Below are 10,531 nucleotides of genomic sequence, written 5' to 3'. Positions count from 1 at the left end.
TGGTGTTCTGTGTTCTCTGTTAGCTCAGTGTCTTTCCTTACATCATCTTTAATCCTCAGTTTCAAGACAAAATACTAGGTGTGACTCTTTCCTCAATAGGAATTTTTTTTTTTTTTTTTTTTTTTGGCCGAAGGAAGTACTGACCACGCCCACAGCCACTGGCTGAGCAAAGAAGCACATTTCATGTGAGTTCTAAGGAATGAGAACGAATTTTGATGAATTTGAGCAGAAAATGAATTTCTGGGAACTTTTTTGGGGGCGAAGGGGTGGGGAATTCAGCCACACTCCAGAAAGCCAGGAGTCGACAGTTTCGGAAGCCTCTCTCAGGATTCAAGATTCGAGGATGAAATTGGCTTACTGCTATCTTGTGTCGTGTACCCACTTTTTGGCCAGACTACATTGGGAAGAAGGCAGTCCTCTAAAGCAGAATCTGGGTGCTGCTAAATGGGGAGATGGGAAGAGGGTTGTTAAGCTGTCCAAATCAACAACGGTCATATAAATGGCCTTAAACTTTGGGGTTGCTTTCTGCATAAAGTTGCTGTGACTCGTGCTATAGACAAGGTTGAGTACCTGGACATGAAGGCAATCCTGTAATGTAAAGATATTTACAGTATTGCCTTTGGGTCCAGTCTTGCCTACTGGCTCTTTGCTCGAGAGCCACTACCCCATGCCCTCCACTCATCTGGATTTACAGGAACTGTCATAGTGTTCAGTATTGGGTGGTAACCCCATTGGATTGTCCCCTTGAGGGGATGAGCTAGGGGTGCAAGGTACACCTGATGAGTAGGTCAATTGAGCTCATGGTATTTCCTGAAGATGCTAATCCATTTGCCGAACTGAGTCTTGAATGTACTGGGGGCTTCAAGGTATGGGTATGTTTTTCTTGTGTCCTTGCAGTCAGCCCCCATGACTTCTCATGTCACGTATGTCCTGAAAAAATAAGAGCCTGCCCAAGACTTTGGGCCTCTTGACAGAATGAACCAGCTTTATACATCTGAGTCCTCTTGGTAAGTCCTTTAGCAGTGTTCAAAGTCTACTAGCTCACATTAGTTTCGGTTGCTGCCAACAGATCTGAACGAATGCTGACAGATCCCCCTGAGGGCTTCTTGATGGGCTGGCTGGAGCTAGTACTGACATTCATTGTGATGAGGGCAACTTTCTGGTACAGGGTTCTAAGCACTATGTTTTATATACATTTTCATCTGTACTTGCACCTCACTTTACTCAAGGGGAAACTGTGCAAAGTTAGCTGGATTGCTCAAGGTCACTTAGGTAAGTTGGCAAGTCCATGCTTCCCACTCAGCTCCTCAGGTCAGCAGATCTACTTCTCTGCCTGTTTTGCATACTCTTTTTAATATGTGCCTAACTTTGGAAAGCCTAGAATGGGTTCCTGGTGCTTTTTTACTTTGAAGAAATCAATTTCTGCCTCTTTTTGGAAAAGAAAACATAAAGTGCAATTTTTTTTTTTTTTTTTTTTTTTTTACTGGAAAGTTACCCAATAGCATGAGTTGAAGAGGACCTAGTTAGTCCTTCCTGGAAACAGAAGATCATTTCAAAACACTATCTGCCAGTCTGTTTCTCAGTGTCTGCTACTTGTAGATATTTCATTTCAGGAGAGCAGCAGTTAAATCCGTGGATTTTGTAGTTAGGAACCTGAGTTCAAACTCTCTTCCACTAATTGGCTGTGTCTCTGGACAAGTTTTCTTTTTTTTTTTTTCCCCCCACAACCTTTTTGAACTTTCACTTTCTACACCTACCTCAAAGAATTGTTGTGAGGCTTGAGGTAAAGGGTCTGCCAGATAGGAAGATGCTAGTTATGGATTTACAGGGTTGTTAAGGCTGTAAGAGTCTAAAACCTACAGTGAATCAGCAGAATGCATTTACCCCCACTGACTTTGAAATAAGTGAAAACTAGCCAGAAGTCTCTTTTTCAAATTGCTTATAGGTTATTCAATATAAAATTTTTATAATGGATATTTATCTAAACTAAAGCTTCCTGTTTATACACACTCCTATTATTCTGGGGTAAGGTAAATGACCACAGTACCTTAATTTCTAGGAGGGTGCCTGTGATGGTTCATTGTAGGTAAGGACGTTTTCTCTTTTTCAGCAGCTGTGTAGGTCCAGAGCCTCTGGGAGAGGGGAGGGGCAGCATGCGCCCAGCAAGGGACTGAACTGGGAAACTCAAGGTTCTTTTTACTGTGGGGTAGGGAGCTGCCTTTCTGTGATCAGTTTCCCTTGGGATGTTGCTGTTCCCCTCCTTGCTATTCATGGCTATATACAACGTGGCCAACCCCAGTAGGTTGATCCTATATGTGATCAATGCTGGCGCTGACTCTCACTAGCCCCACCCAACCTGCCTATAGGTTTACAGATACATTAATTAGGCAACCTAAAACATTGATGCTGATGTTGGTGTGACATAATGCTATGGCCAGAACTGAAACTTAGAGTTATAATTCCGGTATTAGGGTTCTCCAGAGGGACAGAACTAGTAGGATATATGTATATATGAAAGGGAGGTTATTAGGGAGAATTGGATCCCACAATTATAAGGTGAAGTCGCACAATAGGCCATCTGCAAGCTGGGATAGAGAGAAGCCAGTAGTGGCTCAACCCGAGTTCAAAAACCTCAAAACTGGGGAAGCTGACAGTGCAGCCTTCAGTCTGTGGCCAAAGGCCTGAGAGCCCCTGGTAAGCTACTGGTGCACGTCCGAGAGTCCAAAGACTGAAGAACCTGGAGTCTGATGTCCAAGAGCAGGAAGAGTGGAAGAAAGCCAGAAGACTCAGCAAACAAGGTAGACAGTGTCTACCACCACAGTGGCCATACCAAAGAGGCCACCGATTCCTTCCTGCTACCTGGATCCCTGAAGTTGCCCTGGTCTCTGCACCTTCTGAGTCTAGTTCTTAAGAGCTTTCAATTCCATGAGCTGTCTCATAGCCCTCCAATAAATTCTCCGTGTCAGCTTCTGCTGCTTGTGGACAGAAAATTCTGACAGACCTACCCTATAAGTGTTACTGTCGGGATAACATGAGAACACACAATCACTAAGTGTTAGCTACGGTTATTTTGCCCAAGGTAGCATGGCTAGTTGATGCTGGTTAATGGGGCTTAAACCCAGCTCCCTCATCTTCCAGGCCTCTGTACTCCCTATTCCACTAAACTACCTCTCAGGTTTCAGTTTATTTTTAATTCTTACTCTGCAAGTACATAGGACCACATTTACCTGGGAAAACAAGAATAAAGGCTGGTCTGCATTTTTTAGAAACTTTCTTGAAAGGGAGATGGGAATGCCTGCACCCCCAAGTCCAGACCAACACAATGGTTAATTGAGATGAATAATAAAGGAAAGACTGTTCTGGGCTTCCCAGAATAGCTTGGTCCTTAAATTGTGGCACAAACAACTTCCAGTCAGAGCCAGCCTCCTGCCAGGAAGAGGGGTAGGAGACTAGAGGCCACGCATGCTGCGGCCTTGCCCTGAAGGCTGGGGTGGCAATTTGGAGGCTGTCCAAACACCCTGGCTTCTAGAGCTGGCCTGTCCATTTGAAACCCCAGCTCTGATGCTAATCAGCCACCCTCAGGCAAGTTACTTAACCTTACATGCCTCAGTTTTCTCATCTGGAAAATGAGAACCCTAGGCTCAGGGTTGTTAGAAAAGTTAAATGAGTTAAGACAAGTGCCTGGGACACAGTAGCCTCTCGTGTGTTTATCATTGTGTCCTCAGCAGGTCGAATAAACAGCTTCTCAGGTGTGAGGCTGGCGCAATTATCTGGAGTGGGTTGGGTTTTCTAGGATCGACCCCCTGTTGCATTTTCCTCATTCATCCACCAGGGCTTAATGGGGAATTAAGGAATCCATGTGTAACTGATAATAACTGTAGCTACACTTCAGTGAGCACCTATTAGTTGTCCCTGGCACTGCTTATACATATGTCTATCAAATACATCAATGAGGTAGATATTGTCTTCATTTTATAGATCAGAGAAAATTGGGGTTCAGAGAGCTGATGTGATTTTCCCAGGGTCACAGAGAGTCCCAGATTCAGGCACAACTCTTGTATTCCAAGACACAAGCACTACATGTCCAAAGACTGCCCAGAGCCACCAGCAAATTGTGACATATCCCTATAGAGGCTGAGCACCTGGTCAGGGTCTGGTCGCCAATAGTGTGTCCAGATGCAGAACTGGAGTGAGGGAGGGGAAGGGAGGCTCCTTGGGACAGAGAAGGCTTTCTGTGCTCTCTCTGAAGGGAGCAGTCCGAGGACCCAGGGAACCAGGCCCTCCTGGCTGGAGAGGGCTGTGGCAATGGAAAATCAGTGCCAACTGCAGTGAGTCAGCCTAGGTTAAATAGAGTAACCTATGTAAGAGTGCTGGACAGGAACATTTACCCCCATGACACATTTCTTCAGTGTGACCTTCTGGCCCCTCTCCTCCTGATAGCAGAATGATGACTGCCCTGATCGGTGAGGCTGGAGGAAGAATCAGTCCTGTCCTTGGCAAGCTCTTCACTATTATAGTAAAGGCCCTCTCCCTGCTCCCAAGGCCTGTGACTTTCTAACCTGGCCTCATGCTGGGTAAGCTTAAGGTAGAGGTGCAGGATTAGCAAGCCCACCTGGCTACCAGGCCAACAGCTACATGCTCCAACTGACCCTGATGAATGAAGAGGGACTCGTGTCTGTGTCAGATGGTTCCAAATGAAGCCAGGGAGTGGGGCATTAGGAATCGAAACCCTCAAGCTCCAACAGGATGGTACTTAATGGGGAATTTGAGTGGAGAGGTAGGTGACATAGTGCTTTGGAGCCCAGGGAGGGAAAGGTTCTGTTGAAGTTGAATTCAAGGCTGTTTTGTCTTTCATCACCAACTTGAGTTTCCTGGACATTTGTTTGCAGAAACAACCGTAGGGTTTTGCCTTAACCTTGTGGGTTTATTATTACCTCATAGGGACTTTGCCTCCTGATGGCAGTTTATCTTAGTGCTCACTGTGGCACTTGAGTTTTTTGCATACTTGTTAGAGAAACCAAGTTTGTCATCAACTTCTTATTTAACCCACTGGCTATAACTTCATCGATTATAAGTAAGCCATCCGGAGTAAAATCTGTTTAGATTATCTTGGAGTAAGGGGGAAGAATCTGTAATTTTTTCTCCTCAACTAGGTATATAAATAAAAAATGATTTTTTTTGCTTCATTTAAAAAATATAACGCAAAATCTCTTTCACTTCTAAGGGCCTTCAGTATGTAATAACAAGAGCTAATGTCGAACACAAGCCATTGCCAGGTACTTAAACTGTCTCACTTAGTCTTGCCAACCTAAGCAAGTAGATGCCATTACTATTCCCATTATATTGATGAAAAAATGAGGTTGAGAAAGGTTCAGCCACACAACCAAATACACAGTGGATCCACGGTTTGGTCCCAAGTCTGAGTCCAAAACCCTGGTTCTTACCATTACTGTGGTTCTGTAGGGGTGAAAAATTTTTTCTTCTAATCTCTTAGGTTCAGGGCCTGGGGCCTGAGAATTAAACTGACAAAGACAGACTAATGGAAGACAAAGTTTATTATGCAGGTACGTGGGGTTCTTACAGAAACAAAGTGAAAACCCAAAGAAGTGACTTGAGAGCTTATATACAATTTTAACAATGGGCGATTGTAGAAAAGTGACAAGACAAAGGAAGAGAGGTTTGAGCTTCTGGGGCAGTAAATTATGGGAAGTTAAATATATGGGGGAAACTAATGGAAGATAAGGGTATTTTTATTTTATTTATTTATTTGAGACAGGGCCCTGCCTTGTCACCCAGGCTGGAGTGCAGTGCTATGATTGTGGCTCATTGCAGCCTCAATCTCAACCTCCTTGGTTCAAGAAATCCTCCACTTCAGCTCCTGAGTGGCTCCAGGCAAATGCCACCACACCTGGTTAATTTTTAAAATTATTTTGTAGAGACAGAATCTCACTCTGTTGCCCCTGGCTGGTCTCAAACTCCTGGCCTCAAGAGATCCCCCTACCTCAGGCTCCCAAAGTGCTGGGATTACAGGCTGGGTGCTGAGCTATCGCACATGGCCTGGTTTAGCCATAGACTGAGGGGAAATACATTATCTTGAGCGCCTCTGCCTAGTGATCACTGGTATGAATAAACAATGATGGGTAGCTGCCAAAGTCAGAGTGCAAATACTCTGTGTGACAACTAAGTGTGGGAAGCTAAGTGTGGGAAGCAAAAGCTTCCCAGTTTCAGACATGCCCCTTAGTAGGGATCGCTGCCTACTGTGTTTGGACAAAGTGTCCAAGTGTTCCACACACACTGTTCTGTCTGATCACAACCCTATGAGGCAGCCTGGTTTTCTTATTTTTATTTTATAGAAAACTTACTTAGAAGTCAAGCAACTTGTCCAAGGCTACCCAGCTTGAATATCTGACTCTCTCCACTTTGCTGCTACACACACACACACGCAATTTGCACTGTGTGTGCAGATACATATGCATATATGTATTTAACTTGTGAAGCTGATACTGACTCTTTAACTGGGCTCCACCCATCACTATTCATACCAGTGATCATTAGGCAGAGGCTCTCAAGAAAATGTATTAGTTATTTCCCCTCAGTCTATGGCTAATACAGGTTACTCACGTAAATGAGCTGTCATGTCCTTTGGACAAAATATCCAAATCGCTCATAAGCAATGGGTGAGGTATTTGAGGTGGGGCGGACAGGATTTCCTTTTGGTGGTTAGCTGGTTGCCTTTTGGCTCCTGATGATATCTGTGTTTGGAAGAGAATTAAACTTGGAAGAGAATTAAAAGAAAACACTCCTTCAGATCTATTACAAACCAGATGAGGATCCCCTTTTCTAGAATCTCCCTCAGCACTGCTAAAGTTTGGCAGATACATGGGTTGACTCTAACGGCCATTCCCAATCATATTCTCCTTTGTCTGCCTCCCATAGTAGTGGATGAAAAATCAGACACTCATTTCTCAGACTTCTTTGCTGTGGGCCCGGCCAGTGAGGCAATGAGGTAAGTCTGCTGGTGCAGGGGCCAGGTTTCTAGGAAATACTTTTCTCCCTGATGGGCGAAAGAGAGGAAGCCTGAAGCAAGATTTCTCCCGCAGCTCTGGCTCGCTCCCTGCTCTGGATGAGGGTACGCTGGGATGTGACAACGGGAGCCAGGAGCGTCGCAGAGCCAGAGCGAGGCAGTGGGTGGAGTCGAGGGACCGGAGACTAGGCGAGGCAAGGCGAGGCCGAGGGCGTGGCTTTCTCACTGCGGGGCTTGGCCTGCCGCCGGTGGGCGGGGCCACGTTCCGGGACGTGGTCCTCCGAGCTTTGGAACCCCGCCTGTTCGGGGCGGGGCCGAGGCGAAAGGGTGGGGCCGCGCTCCGTCGGGGCGGGGCTTGTGGAACCTCGAAACCCCGGCGACTCGGGGCCTGAGCGCGCGTCTCCCGGCGCGGGGTTCCTCCCACGCAGACCCTCATTCAAACGATGCCAAAGGGGCGGCGCGGCAGCCACAGCCCCACCATGAGCCAGCGGTCGGCCCCGCCCCTCTATTTCCCGTCCCTGTACGACCGCGGCATCTCCTCGTCCCCGCTCAGCGACTTCAACATCTGGAAGAAGCTCTTCGTGCCGCTGAAGGCGGGCGGGGCGACAGTGGGCGGGGCGGGGGGGGCCCGGTCCCTGCCCCAGGCGCCCCCCGTCCCGGCGCCCCCGCCCCCGCCACCACCCGGCCTGGGTCCCCCCGGCGAGCGCCCCTGGCCCTCGCCCTGGCCCTCTGGCTTGGCCTCCATCCCCTACGAGCCTCTGCGCTTCTTCTACTCGCCGCCGCCGGGGCCTGAGGTGGCTGTCTCGCCCCTGGCCCCCCGCCCCTCGACCCCCAGGCTCGCCTCTGCCTCCCACCCCGAGGAACTGTGCGAGCTGGAGATCCGGATTAAGGAGCTGGAGCTGCTCACCATCACTGGGGACGGCTTCGACTCCCAGCGCTGTGCGTGACCTCGCCGGGGCCACCGAGCCCAGCCTTAGCCTTGCCCTGGCTCCCTCCTTGGCTCCGTGCCCCGCCCCGAAATGTAGCCCTGGTTTGACTCCAGCCCCCAGTAGTCCCAGATCCAAAATCTATTCCCTAGCACCCAGACTCCCTTATCCTTCAACCGACTCCTCCAACCACAGATATGAACTTCATGAGCCCTTTAGTCCCAAACTCCATCCTGCCTCCATCCTAAACCCTTTGGGTAATCTGGACTCTGAGCCTCCACACCTGGAACTCCATCCACCACCACCCCGTCCTGAACTTTAATCCTCCTGCTCAGTCATCCCCCTACCCTGTACTCTGGAGCTCCACCCACCACAGACAGTCCCTAAGCTTTAATATTCGGTCTTAAACCGGGGCTCTCCATGGGGGGAAGGTGAAGTAGGTGACAGTCAGTTGGAGTATCTTAAGGAGGAGGTGGGAGTTGTGCAAGAGACCCAAGGCCATTTCCTGGACAGCTTTGGGACACCACTTCTCAGTGCTGGAGGGCAGCCCCCTCGGACTCCGTGGGCTTGGCGCCAGTAGTTCTCTCACCAGATCCTGGGCTGACATCTGGTCTTAGGTCTGAAGTCTTAGGGCTCTGGACCAGGGGAGACCAGGTGTGTTGATGCGGGCAGGATCCCTTAGCCTACGAGCTGAATGACTCCTCCCTGTTGGAGGGTAAAGTTGTTAAATGCATTGTGCTCCAAGAAGGACCTATTGCAAAGTAGAACTTTCAGTAGCGGTAGGTTGTCCTGCAGACTTTGTCTTTCCCATCACTTGTTTTGGCTAAGGCTTGTACTTGACCACTGGAGGAGGGCAGATAGTTCTAAAAAGATCATTCCAACTATTGTATATAACGGCTTAAGTTGGCTTCCCCTGCCACACAGAGGAGGGAAGTATGAAATAACCTAAATGCTTAGGTCCATGTGGCCATGGGAATGGTGTTCAGTTCATCGGACACACTGTAATGCACCCTTTCTCATAGCCATGGAAGGAAAACTGTCCCTAGAAAAACTGGGCTTTGCTAAGGCCTGGATTTCTTAACTATGAATACATAGATAATACTATGTATTTGTAATACGTAGTATCGTAACCGACTACATAGTTAAGAAATCCAGGGGCCGGGTGTGGTGGCTGGCACCTGTAATCTCAGCACTTTGGGGGGCCAATGCGTGCAGATCATTTGAGGTCAGGAGCTGGAGACCACCCTGACCGACATGGTAAAACCCTGTGTCTACTAAAATACAAAAATGAACCGGGCTTGGTGGCACGCACCTGTAATCTCATCTACTGGAGAGGATGAGGCGGGAGAATCGCTTGAACCCAGGAGGCGGAGGCTGCAGTGAGCCAAGATTGTGCCACTGCACTCCAGCCTGGGTGAAAGAGCAAGACTTCCTCTCAAAAGAAGAAGAAGAAGAAGAAATCCAGGACGTAGCAACTCTGACTGTAAAAACACATGTAACTGGATGTGTTGCATGTACAGTCAGAAGCAGTTACGTGTTTTTACAGTCAGAGTTTTCGGTTTTTTGTTTTTTTCCTCTCCCATCTTGGATCACAAATGGGGTTTTAAGTTCGAGGAAGCACCGTTGCTTCCCAGGAGTTTGCTTTGGAAGTGTTAGGAAAAGCCCTTACGTCTTTTCTATTACGGCTAAGTTTGTTTTGCTCTCCTGCAGATACATTCCTGAAGGCGCTAAAAGACGAAAAGTTACAAGGACTGAAGACCAGGCAACCTGGAAAGAAGTCAGCCTCTCTCTCCTGAGGAGCTGCCCACCAGAGCTTGGGCAGCCACCTCCTTAGGTGTTAGTGCTTAGATAATGTGTCCCATTTGTTGTCATTTCAAAGATGGTTATTTTCTGTTCTGTATTTACCGCTGTTCTTGTTGCTACCAGCATGTACTTCACATACAGTGCCCGCTTTGCGTGGTAAATCTCATGGTCTCTCCTCTCTATGTGCTGCTGAGTGAGCTCTCTCATGATGTCTAGAAGCTGCTGCCCAGCCAGCATTCAAGGTCTCCCGAGAGAGCGGGGAGGGAACCCCCAACACTGTCATAGTCATGCAAACCAGAACGACAGATTATCAGGAAGGAATCGGCAGAAACCAAGAGCAATATATATATTGGTTCTACTGCTGTGTCTCTGCTCACAAAGGTTCTTTGAGGACTGGAATAGTGGGGGTTTGGTGTGTGGGAGTGTGTTTTTTTCCCCAAACATATTTACTCCTTGGAAGTGTTTGGTGTTTTGATCTTGTTTTTTTTTTTTTTTTTTTTTTTAAATGTTTTTTGGACCGCAAACTCTCTGATAATCTTATCAAAGCCCTGGCCCTTCCTAGAAATTCATATATTCAAGAAATATTTATTGAGTGCTAATTTTGTGGCTAGGCACTTGGGATTGGGGATGGGGGAGAGACAGACAATAAATATTATAAATAAGTAAATCATAATATGGTATCATAGAAGATGACATGCTAAGGGGGAAAAAAAGCAGAGTAAGGATTGCCAGGGCGGGTCAGAGGAAGGCAGGGCAGAATTTCACATGGGATTTCTTG

The 10,531-nt window shown here is 47.6% G+C and overlaps 1 protein-coding gene across 1 annotated transcript; it reads left to right on the top strand.

The window, feature by feature from the left end:
* Positions 1 to 98: 98 nt before the first annotated feature.
* Positions 99 to 9,914, top strand: C12H11orf91 (chromosome 12 C11orf91 homolog). Its single transcript, XM_021925927.2, has 2 exons — positions 99 to 7,963; positions 9,661 to 9,914. The coding sequence occupies exons 1-2, from the start codon at positions 7,468 to 7,470 to the stop codon at positions 9,744 to 9,746; spliced, it is 582 nt and encodes a 193-aa protein (XP_021781619.2). The 5' UTR covers positions 99 to 7,467; the 3' UTR covers positions 9,747 to 9,914.
* Positions 9,915 to 10,531: the final 617 nt, after the last annotated feature.

The sequence above is a fragment of the Papio anubis genome, chromosome 12, assembly GCF_008728515.1.
Source record: "Papio anubis isolate 15944 chromosome 12, Panubis1.0, whole genome shotgun sequence".
Taxonomy (NCBI): Eukaryota; Metazoa; Chordata; class Mammalia; order Primates; family Cercopithecidae; genus Papio; species Papio anubis.
Note: the sequence above shows the minus strand (reverse complement) of the source record. Positions and strands in the feature narration are given on the sequence as shown.